Below are 20755 nucleotides of genomic sequence, written 5' to 3'. Positions count from 1 at the left end.
AATGAAATGACATTATTAGAGTACTGCTGTATATATGTACATGTATATATAAACACACTACATATATACACATGTACATGCATATATATAAATATACATATATATGTATATGGATTTAATAGAGAAGTCTGGGCTAGATATTTAGCTATTTTGAGAGTAATTAGCCATAGGAATAAAGTGATCATCCTGAAAAAGTAGGTTGAGTAAGAAAGCCAAGAATGGAATCCTAAGGAATATCAACATTCGAGAAATGACCAGAAGCAGAAGAGCCTTCAGAGAAGATTGAGAAATGCCAGAATATGTAGAGGGAATGATATTATAGGAACAGAATAGAGAGAGTTTCAAGAAGAAAGTAATCAGTTGATTAAAATGCTACAGAGAGGTGTGGGTAATGAAAATGAAAATATTCAATGGACTAAGCAGTTTGGGCATCATCGGTGATCTTGACAAAATATAATGGACTTTTGAGAACAGAAACCAGATTGTAGTGGCTAAGGAGGCAGAGGAACAGAAGGAAATGGAGAAGTCAGTCTAGTCCAACAGTTCTCAAGGTGTGGCTCATGAACCCTTGAGTCATTGAGGTCAAAACTGTCTTCATAATACTAAGATATTATTTGCCTTTTTCAAAATGTTGACATTTTCACTGATGCTGCAAAAACATTGGTGGGTAAATAGCTTGCACCTTACTTAGCATGAATCAAGGCACTAGCACCAAACTATGCTAGAAATCATTACACTTTTCACCACCATGCAGTTAATAATTTTTAAAATATGCCAGTTTCATTTAAAAGTGTTTTTGATAAAGCAGTAAAAATTTTATTTAAATCTCAACCTTTGAGTACATGTCTTTTTAATAATGTGTGAGAAATGGGAAATACTCATCAAGTGCTCCTGCTACGTACTGAAGTATGATGAGTGTCTTAAGAAAAACCACTTCAGCCATTGTTTACATTGCTTTTTTGACTGGCTTCTTTAAGGAACACCATTTTTACTTGAAAAAATGACTGTCAGACAAACTATGGTTATTCAGATTTGGGTATGTGGCAGGTATTTCTCAAAAATCAATGAAGCATGCCTGTCACTTTAAGGGGGAAAAAACAGTATTAGTTGTCAATGATAGAATTGCATGTGTCAAGCAAAAAATTAGAGTTTAGGAAAATGTATCCATCAACTGAAATTTGTCAGCTTGTCAATACTCAAAGACTTTTCTGATGAGATTGGTGATGATATTAAAATGATTTGCAAAAATGTAAAAAATGCCAGTTTTATCATTAAATTTTTTTTTGTTTTGAGAAATAGTTATTTTTAATAAAAATGTTATTAGTTAATGAGTTTGTCCTTTTTTTTTTTAAGTGAATAAGTGTTTTTAAATTTCTCAGTTTAATTCCTGAAAAACACTTCAGAGTTCTAAGAATTTTTGAGGATAAAGAGGTCCTGAGACCAAAAGTTTGAGAACTTCTTATCTAAGCTATTCTTTTCAGAAGTTTGGCTGTTAAGGAAAGAAGAGAGGTGAGCAGCTAAGAGGAGACATAGAATCAAGGGAGATCAGTTTTCAGAAGGAAGACTTGAGTGCATTTATGTGCTTGGGGCCAAAAACCTGTGAAGAGGGAGGTTCCTGAACACACTTGAGAGGCTGACTCCAGGGAACAGTGGGAGGGATTAGGCTTGCTGCCACTGATGTTAGAGTGAGGATGAGTCTGGATACAGACACTTTTGTGGGTGTAGGGGTTGGAAGGTGAGGGTCTTAATGCTTTATGGCCTCCTATCTTAAAGAAGTGGGGTTAACTGTTAACAGAAGAGGTCATGACCTCAAAGATTTTTGAAAAGCTGGTACGTGCAATGGAAGATGTTGTTGACCCAGAACATTTAACAATCCAGAGTAGAAGTGAAAACCTGTGAATTAGTTGACAATCGAGGGAATGTTAGTATAATTTTTTGTTGGTAGTAATTAGTAGCTTGGATACAGGAACTGATAAGAGCAGATGGTTAGACTGATCCAGGATTAGGATTTTACTGATAGTATGAGACGATAAAAAAGTTGAAGATACTGGCAAAAGTGGTAGAAGCAATAGAGTTGTGATTAGAGTAAAATATTAAAATTTAAGATTTCAAATAGAGAAGTTTAAATCTTTTTTTTTCTTTTAATTGGTATTCATTACTCCCAGTCTTCTGGCCAATTAATTAGATATTGCAGATGAAGATATACAGAATTCCATCCATTGACTCAGTGAACTTAACTTTCCACAGTCAGTGATAGCATTTGTTTGGATTATTTTTTATAAAATCTTCAGTAACCACGTGAGCACATCAGCATACATAGGGCCCAGAAATAAAAGTGCTATCCAGATAGTTTCTTCGAGTGACAAAACTATTTAGTTGTAACAAGTTTTGTCTATCGTTGGGCTTTTATAATCACACTTGATATATGGTCTCTGGTGTTTTTCCTAGCTTAGAGTTGACTTGAGACTCATGTTCAGCTGAAAATGGTAAAAACCACCTTTCTTCATTCTCTGTGTTGGAGAAGGTTAACGTTCTGAGGTCTTTGACCATCTGAAAGAGCTTGTTATATGGGAAAGCTGTTGAGTCTGGTCTGTGGGATTAAGGAGGGAGTGCTCTTTAGAGAGGAACCTTTTTGGAGCCTCCATATCTAGCTGTTGGTGAAGGAGACACAGAGAGATGTGTGGGGAATAAAGATGAACTATGGGGAGGTCTTTGCAGTGATAACAAAAGGACACTGAACTTCTTTAAAACCTCTTTTGGTACTCTTTTCATAGTAAAATGTGGATAACAACAGTAGTCATCTCAAAGGACTCCTGTGAGGGTTAAATGACAAAATTATAAGTAGGTAATAGTAAATAATAATATTTTTGTATTTGAGATTATTGTCTAAGGATATACCATCATGATCCATGAGCAGCCTTCCAATTCTTAAGAACTTAGCCATTTTCTGAAATATAACAATACCAGTTTTTTGTTCGTTTGTTTTTGAGGTAACATCTCATAAAAACTGTAGAACTCACTGTGGCCACACAACCATCCCATTTGAGGACATTTGTCATCTGCCAGTTTGCTTTAAGATGTCATACTACCCTCACACTGAACTTTCAGGATGTATAGGTCCTTTTATTAGTGTATCACATTCGGCCTAAGTTGGTCATATATACGTGTGTGTGTGTGTGTATATATATATATATATATATACACACACACACACATATACACATACAAACATATTTTGGTTTTAGATATGTATTTATAGATAATCTTAAAATCTTTTGGCTTAATCCAGTTTTGAATTTAAATGGAGATGTTATTAATTAAAAGTAGTTTAAGATTTTTAGAAATTTGTTGTTTAGAGGCTGATATGTCCATGCATAAGAGAGGTTATGCCCACTGATTGAGATCTTTTCTAGATCACTCCTACAGCGACAGCACAGAGATGGTGAAGATCATTGTGCATACTGTGCAGAGTCAGGACCGAGTTCTCAAGGAGCTGTTTGGTCATCTGAGGTAGAAAAATATTGTTTTATTTCCTACTGAAAAGCCAGGGCACTTTTATCATCTTCCTTTTCAAAGTGTAATACCCCTTTTTGATAAATATACTAGACTCAGGAAGAGTTCTGGGTCTGGTACCTTGGGTGGCTTTATCATAGCTGTGTGCATTTAGGTGTCCTGTTTGTGTGCTTGGCTTTGGAGATCAGTCATTAAATCTGATGTGATTGTGGTTCATTTCTCCAGCTGGGTTTGGGGTATGGTGCAGAGTCTTGGGGGATGTGTAAGTGTCTGACACTGATTTCCTCTCTCTAGCAAGTTGTTGGGCTGTAAACAGAAGATTATCGATCTACTGCCCATGGTGGAAATGGCCCTCAGTAACATCAAGGAAGCTGACAACACTGTCATGTTTATGCAGGGAAAGAGGCAGAAAGAAATATGGCATCTCCTTAAAATTGCCTGTGTAAGTAACTTTTAATGAATTCATTAATGTGACATTGATTTGCTGTTATTCCCTGTGAAAGGGGTTTTTATCAGCATGATCTGGGTCCTCCTGAAGACCTGTATATTTTGTGTTGGGTTGATGCTTGTGTTCTTTGCTTGGTGTCTGACTAGCAGTTCAGATGCAGGACTTCATGATCACCCTTCATTTTCCATTATCTTTTCTTTTCTAGTCTCCTGTTTTTATACTCTTCCCAGCCTTACATCACTGTGGTATCCCAACCCAATTTGGGGTAGATGTGCCTGACTAGTTAATAAAACCAACACTTTGTTCAACTGCGTCTCTTTTTCCTCCAACTAAAGTGCAATTAAATAGGTATCTACATTTGGCTTTAGTCAATGAAGAAAGGGGCCAGGGACAGGATAGTTAGTATTTGTATGCAAAGGTTGCGGTAGTTCTGTACAGAAAGACTCTGGTTGTGCATATAAGCAATGATAGAAATGTAAGTCTTAGGTATATGGTAGGAAATTGTTTGAATCAGTGGAGGTACTAGCCTATAATCTTATTTTTATTTTCCTTCAGACACAGAGTTCAGCCCGGTCCCTTGTAGGATCCAGTCTAGAAGGTGCAGTGACTACCCCTCAGGCATCAGCATGGCTGCCCCCAACTTCAGCAGAACGTGAAAATCCTCTGTCATGCGTGGTAACTCCTCAAGATGGGTGGGTTCACTTTGTAACAATAGATAGCTGTGTTTTCAAGAGCAGTGGTAGGAATGAGGCAGTAGAACATAGTGGTTAAGGCAATCTTCAGTGCTGTGTAGACCAGGGTTCAGTCCTACTGTCCCTTTGTAATAAATAACCTTGTGCAACTAATTTGACTTTCACTGTTCACATTTGCTCACCTGTAAAATGGGAACTGCTGTGAAAATTCCGTTAGACAATGTATGTAAAGCACTGGGAAGTAAATATTCAGCAGATGTTACTTATTGTTAGCTCAATCCAAGTCCTAAGTTCTGTTATTGGTTCATCAGTTCTTTTACCCAAACTTTATTCCTTTCTTAATCATTTATCTCTGAAAAGTTATGCTGTCTTTTTGCATTGATTATTTTGGGGTCCTTGATCATCCCTCCAATAAATTGTTGAGTTTAATATATTTTAAAACTTAGTATTTCTAATATCTAATTTTCAATGCCTTAAATCAGTTTCGCAAATAAGAACTGAAGTTTAAAGCCTTACATTTCTTTTAAGTCCTAACTCTTCTGCTAAAAGCCGACTGACTATCCATTTCTGTTATTTTTCTCAGCATAAGATGTGCCGTATCCAGAGCCAGTGGCTCTTTGCTAGCTTGTGTATTGTCGCTTTTCTCACAACTCATGGAGACCTCTACAGCACCAGCATTTCCTCGAAGCTCTGCCCATAATTAGTTTTGCAGAAGTGCAGCCATGTTACATCACTGCTCAGGAGGTCATGCAGTTGCACATTCTGCACTCTGCTTTTATGAGAGAAAAGCACATGGCAGGAAGGCAGGCTGATATCAGGTATTTTAATTTTTTAAAGAAAGCAAGTTCTAGGGTATATCTTGGGGTCATTATAGATTTGGCCCAATGTAATACCACCACAGCTACAGCACAGGCTATAATTAATTATACAGACTTTAGGAAATATTCCATTAATCAGAGTTAAATAAAATTTAATACATTACTAACCTTTTTTGCTTTCATTAAAGGCTTTAGGTTTGTTAGGGGATGCTAATGGTTGCAAATGTCACTTCTATACAGGTAATTTCCAATCTGAGGTTGTGGTTGTTGGCAAAAGTGTATCCGACAAGAATTTTAAATACATTTCAGTAGTAATACATTATAAAGGAAATTGATTTCAGTTATTTGTACCAGTGGTACTTTACCATCAAGGATTGGGAACTGTTAGCCTCAGTTTTTCCATCTGTTGAATAAGAGCTGAATTAGAATCTAGTTCTAAGCTCATAGTGGCTATCATCCATGGCCTAGAACTGATTCTAGTAGGGACTCTGAGAGTAGGTAGAGGTGAGGACAGAGGTCATATGGAAGAGGAAAGCATGGAAGGCGGAAACCAGAATCAGGATTTACTTCAAATATAAACTTTCAGGGATACTTCTTATTTCTGGGCAGCTCCCCTGTGACACTGTTTTCTTCTGCTGTCCTCAGGAAATCAGCTTGCTTGTTTCCTTTTTTGTTGCTGTCACCTGTAGTTTCCAACCAGAGTTCACCTTCCCTGATCTTTACAGGACAGATAGACCTTTGTATTTCCTCCCCTCCTTTTTTTTTTTTGAGTTAGGCTTGTTGTTGTTTTTCTTCTTTTTAGGGAAGGGGAATTTTTCCAAAACCAAAAGGGGTTTTTTCCTTTTTTTTTGCCCCGGGGTTTTTTTTTGGGGGGGTGGGGGCGGGGTTGGGTTTTTTTTAAGTGCCACTTGTGTTTCAGAGGAAAATCAAATTGGAGTTATAGTGGACTTCTTATCATTAGAATTGGGCAGAGGCAACACTTGGAATAATAAGCAGGACTGTGCCTCTGAGTGGGAATGACGAGGAAACTGAAGACTATAGGAATCAGCTGTATTGAAGTGCTGGGTTGCACAGTTACAGGAAAGGCAGTGATCATCCTGACCTTGAAGACCAAAAAGTAGGGGAAATTCATATGCCCCTTTGCTGAATTTGAAAAGGAAAGGCTTTGTTTTTCAACCCACAGAGAGACTTTGGCACAAATGATAGAAGAAAATTTGAACTGTCTTGGCCATTTAAGCACTATTATTCATGAAGCAAATGAAGAACAGAACAGTGGAATGATGGTGAGTTTTATATGGATATATGTTCTAGGCATGTTGGGTGCAAAGGTTTTAACTTCCCATGCTAACCTTACCTGGTGTTGGAGATGCATATGGGAAATAGAAGAACTCAGAGGAGAGAGCATTTGAGGAATATACTTGACCTCAAATTCCCATCTTCTCTTACTCATAGATATACTAGGATTGTATCATCAGTAATCTTCAATAGTGGCATTTTTGGTCAAATTAAAAGAATGGTGAGCTTTCTTTGAAATGTGATCACGGAAATTGAATGGTTTATGTCTTTTTGCTTAAGCAGTCAATTTTCTCCAATAAGATGGGGCAAGATTTATATTATAATTCAAATAAAGTCACTGCTGTATACAAGATGAATACTGTTAATATAGTTGTAATTAATAGAAGTATTTCTGTTAAGATTTAATTACTGATTTGTTAAAACTTGGAGAAACTACAATAAAATGTTTACAGAATTAACTTTTACTATATTTTGTTTTGATGTCAACTCTTTGTATTTCCTATTTGCTCGAAATATTTATGAAAACTCTTTGAAATATATTTTTAATTAGCAGAAAATAAGGCAAACTCTCTAACTGTAACTTATTTATACTTTTGATTTTTCAGCTTTTGTTTATAAAATGTCCAAACATATAGAAAACTTACAAAAATGAATACCCATAAACCTACCACTTATAGTCAACATCTAATTATAACTTTTTCATGCTTGATTTTAGAATCTCGATTGGAGTTGGTTAACAGAATGACTTGCCACTTATTCACTGTCCCCAAACGATCTATGGAAGTTGCTTCCATATTGGAAATATATTTTCTCCCATGAAACCATTCTTCAGATACCATTCAGTGGAAGAAATGGCTGTGATCAAAAACTACGCATGATTTTACAAGAGAAATGTTTTGACTTTGGGTAATTTTAACCTCTGTAACAGATAGAGTTTTATCTCAGTGGACTTGTTTAAATACTATAGCTACTTAGGAGCACCACCGCAATCCAAAACTTAAAACTTGCTAAAACATTACTTATTTAACTGACTAAAAATACCTTTTAAAATTTAACTTTTGGGCATAAGACCAAAAGTTATACAGAGAAGAAACCTCAGCTAACATGTGTTCTAAGTAAAAGTTGTCTACCTGTTTCTGTGGAAGAGACTGCTTACAAGTAAAATTGTACTTTTTGAAGAATAAGCCCTACCTCCTTGTGTTGCACTCAGCAGTGCTCTTCCTGGCATCATAAGGAGTTGAGTCATCCCATTTTCAATTTTACTTACATTTGACAGTATCCCTTTCCTACAGAAGGGATTGTGCATCTGTGCCTTAAATACCAATCGATTGTCATAAATCGTAAGTGTGCTATGTGTATATGTATTTAAGATGTACATTTAGTAATATCGAAGAGAAGATGCCTGTTAATTTATAATGTATTGAAAGCTTATGTTTTTTCATTTGTAAAAATGGGTCATTTGTTTCAGGAACCTTTCATGTCTTATCATAAAGATTTATAAAGGTCTGCACACCTGAATCTGTAATTCCAAAAAGCTCTGAAAACAAGGTTTTTCATAAGTTTGGTGACAAAACTCATTTGCTTGCAAGTCTAACCTGAACTGACATTTGTTATCCCATTTAGTGTGAATATTCGTTTATTTTGCTGCAGAAATATTTGGTGGAGAGGGTGCTGCCACAGACTGTTGGGGTTTTCTGTAGTATAGTATATGCACTGACTTGTCTTTCTAAAACCTGAAAATTTCATAATTCTGAAACATCTGGCCCTAATAATTTCAGATAAAGGATGTGGATCTATATCACCTGTTAAGTAATTTAGAAAATATTGCTTTTTAAAAAAATGTGAAATGCTTTTGTATTATAGACAGTTTTTCACTTTGTGTATTAAATGATTTTTAAATTACTTTTTGACTCTTCATTAAAATCAGATGAATACAGTTGACCTTTGAAAAATGAGTTGGTTAGGGGTGTTGACTCCCATGCAATGGAAAATCCACATATAACTTTTGACTCTACAGTTGGCTTTTTGCATCTGTGGATTCAACCAACCAAAATTGGGAATGCAAAAGTACCATTTTTGATCTGTGGACTCTGTGGACATGAAACCCGTGAATGAGAAGGTCTGACTGTATTTATTGAAAAAAGAAAAAACCAAAAACATGCATATAAGTGGACCCACACAGTTCAAACCTGTGTTGTTCAAGGGTCAACTGTAGTTGAATATGGTTTGGGAAAATGTGAAGGTTCCGTGAAATGGAATTGGAGCACGAAATAACATAATGGGCTCCCACTGTATTTTCCTTAGGAAATATACAGGACTTATAGTAAAGAGAGTATTAGGTAGCTTCTTTACGATAGTCTTCACCTGAGATGTCCTATCACCACTATCCATTTCTAAAATCCATGCTCATATCTTGCCCTATAAACTGATGTCTTAGTTACACCATCCTCATTTTTGTTAGTAGTGTCATTTTCCTAGTCATCTAAGTCTGAAACCTTGGGATTGTCTTCTAACTTTTTAGTCTTCTGATACTAACGTTTCTCTAAATATGGAAATTCTGATTCAGCTGTTAAAATAGGCAGTCTCTTGCTTCTCTAGTTCTAGGTTTTAATCAGTAAACATTTATTGGGTATCTGTTGTTTGGAAGATACTGAGCTAGATGGCTAGTTCAGAAACAGTTAACAGTACAGTAAGAATGCTTATCAGTAAGAGTCTCAACACTGCAAGCCATCCAAGCATTAGCATTATTGTTAAAGTGTTTTTTAAATGTTTGTGTATTTTCTAAATATCATTGTAATAACTGTTAAAAGATCTGTAGGGTGGAGACATTTTTATGGTGTGTGGTTAGGGTGATGGACATCAGGGCAGCCTGAGCTACATGACATGGGCAGGTGGTGTGAGTCTGAAGAGATTATTATAGTGAGATCTCCTCAGACTTGCTTTTGATGCATGAGCTGACCACTATTTTTTGTTGGGTGACAACTTTTCAGAGTTGAATGGCAGTCGTGAATTATATACATTTCATTCTCTAATTCAAACAATATTATGAAAAACTAAGAATCCATCCTGAAAGAGGGGCTGGAATGAGTCATTTTTCATTCTTTTTGCAAGTTAAAATAGCTAAGCTCTGCAAATATCATTTATCTGGATAATGATAAGGTCCTAGACATTCCTAGTAAGTGCACTTATTGAAGAGAGAGTCCAGAGTGGTCTGGGAGCGCTTGCTTTAATGAAGAGGAATTGATTCTATTTACCCTTTGCTATTTCCACTGTTACTACCATTCTAACTTTGGGCCTGCAGTTTCCTAACCACTTGGTTCTCTGCCTCCAGTCTGTCTCGTCTCTAAGCCATTTTGCAGACTCACTGGCCGTAAAGCACTGTTTTCTCATACTGTTCTGCCCAAGAGGTTACAGGACCCTTCAACCCTTGTGTACTCATCCACTTACGCTCCCGTTGCTAGCCTTTCAAGGCTTACAGAAAGCATACTGCCCAACCTACTCTAATACACTGCCCTTATTTCCCTTGTATTCATCCATCTCACTCCCTTCTCTACTCAACTGTGTCCCTTTTGTTTTTAGTAATATATGCACATAATGATAGTTTAAAAGAACAGAAGAATATACAGTGAAAAAGTCTGTCTCTTTTCATTCTCTGGCCATCCAATACCTGGTCCCTGCAGAAAAAGTATATTTGAGCCTTTCAGAATCTGGGCCTAGCCCACCATCCCACTCCTTTCCATCATACTTGCTTCAAGTAAGCTCAAATGCTCCCTATTTTTCGTTTTCCTGGAGGACGCCCATTCCTATTGCTTGGATGGCCCTCCTAAAGCCCTCATTAGATCAGCAATTCTGATCCAACAAGTGCTCAGGAAAATACGTGATTTGTGAATATGCGGCTAGACTGAATATCTTCCTCTTCTGAACTTCCACTTCACTTGCAACAAGTCTGGTCGCTCCTGAATTCAGTGCAGAATCCATGACTGAAACACGTGCTTGCCACACAGAGTTCGGTATAAACCACAAAATGACAAACGGAACAGCTACCACACTGAGTGAGGGAATGGCTCTCCGCACAAGAACAAATTGGCCAGTTCCTTGTCCTCAGAGGCCCTCTCTTTTCTCTGCATCCCTGCTTACTCCATATTGCCGACTTCTCTTCTCTTCCCGAGCGGGAAACCAGCAGTGCACGGAAAAGAGCACACGTACTTTCACGGGATAGTGAACGGTAGATATCTGGGAGAATTTTGTCCTGTTCGCTCCCCGTCCCTTCAGTCGCCCGGCGATCCCTGCGTCGGCTTGCGTGCCTGCGCAGCCGCAGTGCCGGGCGAGTGGGCGGGGCCGGTTGTTGGCGGCGGTTGGCGCGGCCCGGGAGCTGGCTGCACGTGCGGGCGGGGGCGATGCGTCACTGATCGGTGAGGCGCTGCGGAAGGGTGGGCGTCCCTCCGAACTCTACGGCTGGCCCCCTTCTCAGTTAGTGCCTTCTGTCCCGGGGAGCGGGGGTGTCACGACGCTTACCGAGCAGGGGCGGCCCATGGACCGCCTCCGGCGGAGGAGTTGGCGAGGGGAAAACGGGTTCTGCGAGGAGGAAAGAATGAGGGAAAAGGGGCACAGGACTCCCCGGCTCGGCCTGCGGGAGGGAGCCAGTTGTCTGGACGCAGAGGGTGGAAACTAGAGGGGGTAGGCCTGTCACTTACGGGGCGGGGGGTCCTTTCCTCCCTTATTCAGGAGGAACAAGGATGAATATGACTCAAGCCCGGGTTCTGGTCGCTGCAGTGGTGGGTCTCGTAGTTGTCGTCCTCTACGCTTCCATCCACAAGATCGAAGAAGGACATCTGGCTGTGTACTACAGGTGAGCAGCATGTGCAGTCAGTTAAGGTACTAGAGCAGGTAGAAAGAGGACTCCTGGAGTAGTGTCTTAGAAGTTGTTCCCTCTGTCGCGTCCAGGGGAGCCCACTCCAGTTGTAGGAAGCGATTTTCGTCCCAGCCTAGGGAGCGTATGGGGGCCAAGGCAGGCTTTTGCAGAGCACCCTCAAGGTGTTGGACAGTTTCAATGCTATGTACATTTTGTGCAGAGGTTGAAAGTCTCTACAGTTATTCCTAGTAGACATTAAGCTCAATTATTTGTAGAAAAAATTAAGGAAGGCAGCAGTCACTCTACTTGTGACGGAAGAGTTGGATAAATCATTGTATTCCATACAACTTGTACAGGCTTTCAGTTTGCAGCTTTAGGTGCTGTTTAGAAACTAGTCCTGTTTGTGATGGTTCTTTAGATTTTTTTTCCCTTTAAAAGCCCTTAGTGTCTGGTTTTGGCTTATAAGGTCAAAACATGATGACTATGACAATTGTTTATATCTCTCCTCTGGACCGCAAGAGATACAAACAGAACATTGATGGGTCACCCTCCTCCCATCTTATCCTTTCTTTTAAAGTTGAAGAAAGGAATGTGTTGCTTTCTAGTTGAGCTCTAAAAGCTTTTCCTTCAACATAGTACCACCTGTTCCTTTTGATACAGAGGACAATTTTGATAATGATGTATTTGAAAGGGCTTCAACTTTTTGCTTGTTTCCATCATCCCCTCCAAAGTAATATTTCTACTTTTAGATCCATCCTGAGTCTTAGAAACTGCCTTCCCTGTGAAATGCTAGTTTCAAATAACAATTTTGATGAAATGTTTTAGCAAATGGAGGTCTAGCATAAAAAAAAAGACAAATTAGTTCATATTTCCATCTAGTTCAGAATTGTCTTCCTGGTAGTGAAACCAAGGAAAGGACTTTTTAAGGTACGGCTTTCAAAGCATTAGGGATAGACTTCAAACAGTTCATCGTTTCTTAGTTTTTGTTATGAATTCTTTACAAAACTGTATTTTCAAGATAGAAAGCTAAGTACTGTGAAGTTACTCTTCACTCTTTAAAATAGGACTTCTTTTATATATTTGCCCCCAAATGCCTCCTTTTTGTAATTTCCAGAATTTGGTGAACAAGTCCACACTTATATCCTATCTATTTATAGGCTTATTCCTTCAGCCTTTATCTGTCCATGCTAATTTTTTGTTGTTTTTATAGACTTTATGTCCCCAGTACTTTAATTGCCTGGTAGGTAGATTAGAAGAATCTTGAGCCTCAGAAGTTTTCTCCTTCCTTGAAAGTTTGTGTTACCTTCTTTTTCAACCTCATGATTAAATATATTATGTTTTGAACTGGCTTGTGTTGTGTACAATCGAAGCATAGCAACTAAGAGCCATTAGAATTTTTTTTCAAAGTGTTTCTCATATGGTTAAAGACCAAGGAGAATCCTCTGTACCTGAGAGCAGTGCTGGAGACCCAGAGGTATGGTTGGCCAGGCTTATGAAACAAGGTGTAATGCTGGCAGTTTAATGTGATTTTTTTTTTTTCACCTTCTTAGCTCTGGCATTTATTTTAGGGACCAGCTGTTGTTCGTCATGAGTAATTCATATTAGTGAGGCTTTAATAAGTCAATAGCATGAGTAAGAGTGAATGTTGTAGCATTTTAAATTTGGAAAGATAATTTTTCTTTATAATCTTGTGAAATTGAAACATCTTTTTGCAGGGGAGGAGCGTTACTAACTAGCCCCAGTGGACCAGGCTATCATATCATGTTGCCTTTCATTACTACGTTCAGATCTGTGCAGGTGAGTGATTCCTAGGGAAGCCTCTACACTGGATAGACAGGTGTGGCAGGAACAGTTATCACATTTGTGGGTGGAGAAAAATTTCATTATCGCTTAAGCAAATGGTGGTATTTATTTAAATGCAGGCATTAAAGTTCAGAGTACAGTTGTGTCACAGCACAAGTTGTGATTTTGAATCACCTCACTCTCTTGAAGTATATTAGAAGTAAGAGCTAGGCAGCTTGAAAGAACTCACTTTTCCCATCTCTATAGTGATATGCAACAGGTTTTCTGTTAATGCTATCAAAATAAAAGCAGGACTTCAGAACACAATTAGAAATACAAACCAGTGATTACTTGGTTTACAAGAGTGTTTGGTTTCCATAGAGGCAGGCTCTTGGACTACTGTTAACAGTGGATCTGAATTTTTATACACAGCTTTTTTGCCTCACATTTTTGTCTGGGACATTAAACACAATTTTATGTGAATGTTTTTAGTGAATGTTCTATTTTGATAGCCTTCCAGAGTATTTGAAATCATTCTGATCATTGAGAACAGTGTCTTGGCCATGGGAGACACTTAGTAAATATCTTTTGACATAAGATGACAAAACAAGATTAAATTGTGACTACTTTTGCATGCTCGGTGTGATCATGAATCTTTGGATTCAGAAGTGTGTTTACAATCTGCTGCTAATTTTTCAGGATTTAGGAAAATTTAATATATTTAATCTTGTAATTTAAGTCCAAGCTTCCTGCTAAGTGAGAGTTTTATTACGAATACATAAATCCTCCAGGTTTTCTTCCAATTCTCTTTTAGATGGCTTAGAGCAAGAATTGTGTCTGTTTAAATGAAATATGTTCTTATGTTAGTCAGACTGATTTTCATAGTTTTCCCATTTTTATTTTATTCACTCTTACCTAGGTTCTTGCTGTCACTTCTTCTCTCCCCATCTCTCTTTCATTTTCTCCTGTCTAAATCCTGCCAGCCTTCTTAAGGCTCATTGCAAATCCCTCTTCTAATCAATAGCTCTTAAAGTCTGTATTGTAAATTTTGGCCTTTGGTCTTATTTCTTTTAATAATGTCATCTTATATTGTTCTCTAAGTTTTTGTGTGTATTTTCTTTCCAGAAAGTCTCCAGAAGGCAGGGGTCATACCCCCCATTTATATTTCTGACCTTTCTACTTGTGAAAGCAGTATGGTGTAGTGAGTGTGGGGCCAGAAACTTGGAAACTTAGGTTCTGGCTCTGGCACCAATTAGTTACATGACTTTGCAAAAATCACTTAACTGCTTTAGACTTCAAGTTATTATTCTTTCATGAAAAAAGGGGTTTTAATTACATGACCTCACCAACAGCCCAAACAACCTATAATGATGTTATCAATGGCATTATCAGGCCCTTAGAAATGATGGGCTTTTTTAGATCTGTTCAAAGCCAGGCAAATATGTCTCTACGTTCTTGGAGTTTGGTATGTTGAGTTATACTAATGGAGAGATATATGTAACAAATGCAGTATACAGTACATGTGTACACACACACACACATACACACACACACACACACACACACACACACACATTAAGCTATCATACTCAACAAGAAATGGAGATGAAATCAGTAAAAAAATTTTCAGTGTAAACTAATATACTTTGCATTTACAAAAAAATTAAATGCTGGAGCCAGTGTGACTAAATAGGAATGTTCTCTTTTTTATATGTGAAACAGTAACATCTAGAAAAGAATTATATTAATAAAACCCTTTTAAGAAATTGTTCTTATATGAATGAGACATAAAATTATTTTTAGGAATTTTTGCAACTCATTAGAAGATGTAGCCTTCACTAATCCCTTCATCCACTCTATGTAGAACCTGTCACTATATTTATCATCACTCTAATCTCTCAACCCTAGAGTTACATTCTATTCTTTTCCCTCCTGGAATATTGTATGCAGTCACTTACTAAAGCCTTCCTCTGTTATGTCTTCTGTATTGACCGCTTTCAGTTTCCATGGCTTTCACTAAATCAGCCTAAATAAATTAATGCTTTAGCTTCCCAGCTGGTTTTCTTGCCTCTAGATGTGCTGGATAATGAGAACTGCACCACATATAAGCAAAGGAATTAAGGAAAAAACATGTTTTTGAAAGGCTTATTTTGAGGCTGTATATGAGGTGGACCAGGGAAAGCCCAAGCCCCCCAGCAAATATTCAGAGCACTTGACCTGAATTACCATGTTCTCAGAATTTCAACTTTCATCTATATCGCCCCTTCTGCTTCAGGCAAGCCAGTCTGCTTCCTGTCGCCTGTACACACAGTTTGTCCTCAATTTTGAGTATTTGAATAGAATATTCATTGAACCTAAGATGTTTCTCTGCCTTATCTGTTCTTATTTCTTTCCCTCTAGACCTGGCGTATAAATACTTTAGCTCAGAGAGCTTTTCAAATGATTGTTTTACTCTCTGCCACTTAATGCCTAACAATTCAATTTATGCTCTGTTATTTTATATCTGGTATGGATTGCTTTATAAGAATTTTATTTCCTGTGTTGGAATGTGAGCACTTTGGGAACAGGGACCATGCTTCCTTTTTCCTTTGTATTCCATGAAGTCATATGTTGCCGTGTGCTTAATAAGGTGTAGTATGTCTAGAACACACTCATTAGGTGCTCACTTATTGGAGGTCTTAGAGAGAAGTAGAAAGTCATTCTGGATCCGACAAAGGTGTGATGGGGGCAAAGTAATTACGTACCAGATCGTTGGTTCCCTATGAGAAAGCAGTGGTCGTGGTGGCACCTCTGTTAAAAAGGAAATCCAACAGATAATTTGAGATCAGTAGGGTTTAAACTAAAATATTGACTAATTTTAGAGGAAAAAGTTGCTGTTGAATTCAAGGGTACCTTTGAATTGTAGACTAGTCGTATGCATATAATAGTTATCTTTTACCTTCATTATGATAGTGGAATCAAAGTTCAGAGCACAAGTCCTAGCAGTAGTATCCTCGTGGGTAGGCCATGTAATTTATAATCCCAGGCCAGCAACTCCAGACAAATAAGGAGACTCCGAAAGGTTTGAAATTGAAACTTTTAGATTAGACATTGAAGCTTTTCTAGTGCATCCTGTTTCAAACATTAGCTATAAAATATTTTGTCTCAAGGCTTTCATGTCTACTAGGATACAGAAAGAAATTACCGTGATAGCTAATCTTTGGTGACTGAAATTGTAACGGCGCTCCTTATTTACGCCTCAGCAGTTCTCCAGAGGTTTTCCTCTGGGACCAGTAGTTCTTTGACTGTATGTATCCCGAGTATTGATGAGATATTTTCTCCTCCCCAGACAACATTACAAACCGATGAAGTTAAAAATGTGCCTTGCGGGACAAGGTAAGCTTTCTCCTCACCTACCAACCTCCCTTTAGTTCTGATGGAGTTTCTGTTGATAAATTGTGATCACTTAAACATTTTCCAAATAGGCATGATAGTAACCTAGGGAGATTTCTCTTCTAAGCAATATTTGAGGAAAGCCCTATCTCCAAATAGGAGTTTTCCGTCTTAGGAGTTATTAGGGTGCTATTGAAAAAAATTGGGTTTTAGAGCCAGCAGACCTAACTGCGAATATCAGAACTGCCACGTCTGCTTTATGGAATTTTTTAAAAACACATTTTATTTTTTAGAGCACTTTTAGGTTCATAGCTACATTGAGCAAAAAGTACAGAGTTCCCATATACTCCTTGCCGCTACACGTGCCTTTATTGACTTTTCTAAGCTTAGTTTCCTCATTTGTAAAAATGAGGTAATAAGACCTACTTTGCAGAGTTATTATAAGGATTAGAATTAGTGTATATAAAGCACTTGACTCAGAGTAAGGGCTCAGTAACAGTTTAAAATGAAATCATCTCACCGTGTCATCTGTAGTATTACATGCCACCTAATTTAGAATTTATGATTCAGTAGGTCTGGATCGAAGCCTGAGAATCTGCATTTCTGGCAAGTTCTCAGGTGATGCTGATGCTGCTGGTTTGAGGACCCTACTTTGAAAAATAGCGCCCTAAAGAATTTTAGGGAGAGACAGGCAAGCAAGGCCCAAATTATTTCTAGAGTATAACCAGTACATTGAATTATATCAAAAGTAGAATGCAAAGTTGAAGGTATGTTTTAAATGCTCTATTATAAATGACTAAAAAGTATCATTATTATAAGCCTATATAAAAGAGGCATTGACATCTATGGGAAGATAAATGCTTTTTAAAAGGGAGCGTATTTCCTGTTTTAAGGTATTTGATATTTGATATCAAGTTCTCCCTAGGTCTGTCTTTAACTCTGTTTTATGGATTCTCATTAGAGATGACTCAAAATTGGCAGCTGGTGAGATTTTGGGTAAATTTTATTTTCATCTTCATGCTTTCCTATAGCTCTCAGATTATTTTTAGTAAGCAGGTATTGCCCTTTTTTATGAGGAAAAAACTGGCATTGTAAATTGGTAGGAAGGCTTAGTTGTTTAGTTTTAAAATCTCTAACTTCATATACCTTAAATTGAGGTTCACATGCTCTCAAGATAGGAAGCCGTTAATTAACAAGACCTGTCTTTCAGGAGTGTCGATTTTACTTGAAGGTATGGGAGGGAAATTCTTTTTTTCATGTCAAAATAAATACAGATTAAAAACTAGATTAAAACTCTTGATGAATTATTCAGATAAGGCAGGAAACCAAAAGAATTTCAGACTGTGGCTGGCCTCCATACTTCCTGGAAAACCATTTTATTTGATTCCTTGATGGAAGAGTTTGAGAAGAACACTGTTTTAGCTGTTTTCAGTTAGTAAGGGCAAAGTACTAAGTAGTTCTATGTTTATAGGTTTAGTCTTCATGTGAGCTAATTTGATCACAGCAGTTACAGAGGTGAGCCTTTAGTTATGAGAGGAGCGGGTGAGTATGTGCATAGGGTTATTTGAGTAGTAATTAGTGGGGTCATTTTAATGAGTCAGCAGTATATGTCTTTAGATTTTCCTTTTAAATTTCTATCATGTGTGATATGTCTGATGATCTTGGATTACAATAGATTAGTGTTCAGCTCACACATTTTCCATTTCTTTGATTTTAGTGGTGGAGTCATGATCTATATTGACCGAATAGAAGTGGTTAATATGTTGGCTCCTTGTGCAGGTATGGTACTGATCTATTCTGTCGTTTTTATGGTTATGATCAGAATATTTATAACTGAGAGATTCCCTGAGGAATAGAGAGGAACTTTTAAAGTTTTATGACCTCATTCACTTCTGATAGGTATGAAAAGAATCACTGGAATCTTCTTCATTTCTAGGGAATGGTGGCAATAGGTCACAAGTCCTGAACAGAGTTGACTTTCTGCAACTGTGGGGGTTAGTCTTTGTTTTTAAAGAGCAAGTCAGTCATTGATTATCTCTAGAATTTCTGGACAGTAGCATTTTATCCTGTCAGGATGAGACATAGTTTTCTTGCATGCTGAAAATCTATAACAGATCAGTTTCTGGGCACATTGATTTGTGACCATAGGAAAATTTTTTTCTAGTTGAGATTTACTATAACTTGAAAAGCAATATGAAAGTCCTTAGTGTGGGAAAAACATTTTCTTGGTAAAAGATGAAAACCCAGAGAGATGGAGTTGATACTGTTCAAATCAAAAACTTAATTAGAACTTCTGAAGAAAATCGGCTTTTTTTATGTTTGATTTTTTTATCCCAGTTTTTTTATTGTGGTAAAATACACAACATAAAATTAACATCTTAACCATTTTTAAGTGTGCAGTTCTGTGACATTAAGTATATTCAGATTGTTATGCATCCATCATCATCCATCTCCATAACTCTTTTCATCTTACAAAACTGAAATTCTGGACTCATTAAGCAATAACCCCCATTTCCCCTTTTCTCCATACTGTGGCAACTACCATTTTACTTTCTGTCTCTATGCTTCTGACTGCTCTAAGTACCTTATATAAGTGGAATCATACAGTATTTGTCTTTTGAGACTGGCGTATTTCACTTAGCATAATATTCATGTTGTAGCATACATCAGAATTGCTGTCCTTTTTAGGACTGAGTAATATTCCATTGTATGTGTGCAGCATATTCTGCTTATCCATTCATCCATCAGTGTACACTTAGGTTGCCTCCATGTTTTAGTTATTGTGAATAATGCTGCTATGAACATGAGTGTACATGGGGCACTTTGAGACCCTGCTTTCAATGGAAAGATCTGCCATTTTATCTTTATTATTAAAATTGGCATGCTTAGTATGTACACGATACTGTATTCAGCAAAAACAATTTAAAAAGATGAAGTTAGAATTTTTGTCCTAAGGAGTTTTTATTTTACTTGATGTGATACCAAATATATATTGGAATGTAAGTTCATGCTAAATTTCATGTCACTGGAACCAGCACAAATAACAAGGATTTCAGAGCAGAGAGCAGGTTGTATTGTATTAGTGTCAAGTGGATTTGGATTATATTTTTCAGTGGTTAAGTATTTTTCTTGTTTTTTTCATCTGCTTTCTCTGGAAATAAGTCAGTGGAATGGATTATGGTTTTCGGAAAAACAGAAGAAATTGCTGGTTCTCTAGCCAGAGATAAAGAGGAAACTGTTGGATCACCAATTTATTTGGAAATGACCAAGCAAATTAGTTAGTTAGCAAGTATTTACTGATGGCCTCTCCATCAAGGGAAGGCCAGTGGAGCAAGTCTTTGGGTCTGAAGGGAGAAAGCAGCATTTTTTTAATAGGCAGAGCATGGGTTCTGGTATGGTCTAGCATGTGTCCTTAGGTACATCTCTGAAATTCTTGGTTTCCTCAGTTGGATTTTTTTTTGTGTGTTCAAATTAAATGCTAATATATGCAAATTACCTGACATAAAGCCTGGCCCATTAAATGTTAGCTGCTTTCCCTTCTAGCCTGGTAGTGGTGGTTTTTTTATAGCCTTTAAAAACTGTCTTTTTGAAAATGGTCTTTTGCAGCTACTTCCTTTTTTTATTCCTACTGTTCCTCAATTAGTTCAGGCCCTCTTTACCTCTTAGCTAAACTTTTGCTTAGCGGTAATTGCCTTACACTTTTCTGCCTCTGATTTTTGTGCCTCATAATTCATCTTCATACCGCTGCCAAAGTATACATATGGTTGTGTGTCATGCCCTCACTTGAAAACATTGACAGTTCCTTATTACCGCCAAGATATGTATATTCTCCTTAGTATAGAATTCAAAGTTTGACCATTAGAATTACAAATGCAATAATGTCTGGAAAATTGAGCATGAAGAACATATCAAGGTTTGTGAGTTGTGTTCCATGTTTTCACTGTTTTTTGTTGTCACCTTTCTGCACGTGTAGTATATCACT

General features: G+C 37.5%; 2 protein-coding genes and 1 long non-coding RNA gene across 7 annotated transcripts in view; 2 read left to right on the top strand and 1 right to left on the bottom strand.

Annotated features, from left to right (window-relative positions):
* Nucleotides 1-8669, top strand: part of CHUK (conserved helix-loop-helix ubiquitous kinase) — a 33404-nt gene extending 24735 nt beyond the window's left edge. Inside the window, exons 17-22 of one of the 4 annotated variants that reach the window (XR_002776928.1) lie at nucleotides 3414-3510; nucleotides 3808-3955; nucleotides 4517-4653; nucleotides 5237-5471; nucleotides 6655-6754; nucleotides 7483-8669. Coding sequence is in view for 3 of the 4 variants with exons in the window: in XM_011378833.2 (XP_011377135.1) it covers nucleotides 3414-3510; nucleotides 3808-3955; nucleotides 4517-4653; nucleotides 6655-6754; nucleotides 7483-7512 (512 nt within the window). In the remaining variant the exon portion in view is untranslated. The remainder of the gene's footprint in view (nucleotides 1-3413; nucleotides 3511-3807; nucleotides 3956-4516; nucleotides 4654-5236; nucleotides 5472-6654; nucleotides 6755-7482) is intronic. The other 3 variants (XM_011378833.2, XM_011378834.2, XM_023522519.1) reach the window with 3 other exon arrangements.
* LOC111731049 lies at nucleotides 3948-11068 on the bottom strand. The gene is made up of 2 exons (XR_002776931.1): nucleotides 10974-11068; nucleotides 3948-4680 (listed from the first exon to the last, which is right to left on the bottom strand). It is a non-coding gene; the product is annotated as an uncharacterized LOC111731049 (long non-coding RNA).
* Nucleotides 11069-11094: 26 nt separating this feature from the next.
* ERLIN1 (ER lipid raft associated 1) overlaps nucleotides 11095-20755 on the top strand; it is a 32205-nt gene continuing 22544 nt past the window's right edge. Inside the window, exons 1-5 of one of the 2 annotated variants that reach the window (XM_011378831.2) lie at nucleotides 11095-11179; nucleotides 11493-11616; nucleotides 13335-13416; nucleotides 16730-16776; nucleotides 18491-18552. In XM_011378831.2, coding sequence (XP_011377133.1) covers nucleotides 11504-11616; nucleotides 13335-13416; nucleotides 16730-16776; nucleotides 18491-18552 — 304 coding nt within the window. In that variant the 5' untranslated portion in view covers nucleotides 11095-11179; nucleotides 11493-11503. Of the gene's footprint in view, nucleotides 11238-11492; nucleotides 11617-13334; nucleotides 13417-16729; nucleotides 16777-18490; nucleotides 18553-20755 lie in introns of both variants that reach the window. The other variant, XM_011378832.2, reaches the window with a different exon arrangement.

Source organism: Pteropus vampyrus, unplaced genomic scaffold (assembly GCF_000151845.1).
Source record: "Pteropus vampyrus isolate Shadow unplaced genomic scaffold, Pvam_2.0 Scaffold348, whole genome shotgun sequence".
Taxonomy (NCBI): domain Eukaryota; kingdom Metazoa; phylum Chordata; class Mammalia; order Chiroptera; family Pteropodidae; genus Pteropus; species Pteropus vampyrus.
Note: the sequence above shows the minus strand (reverse complement) of the source record. Positions and strands in the feature narration are given on the sequence as shown.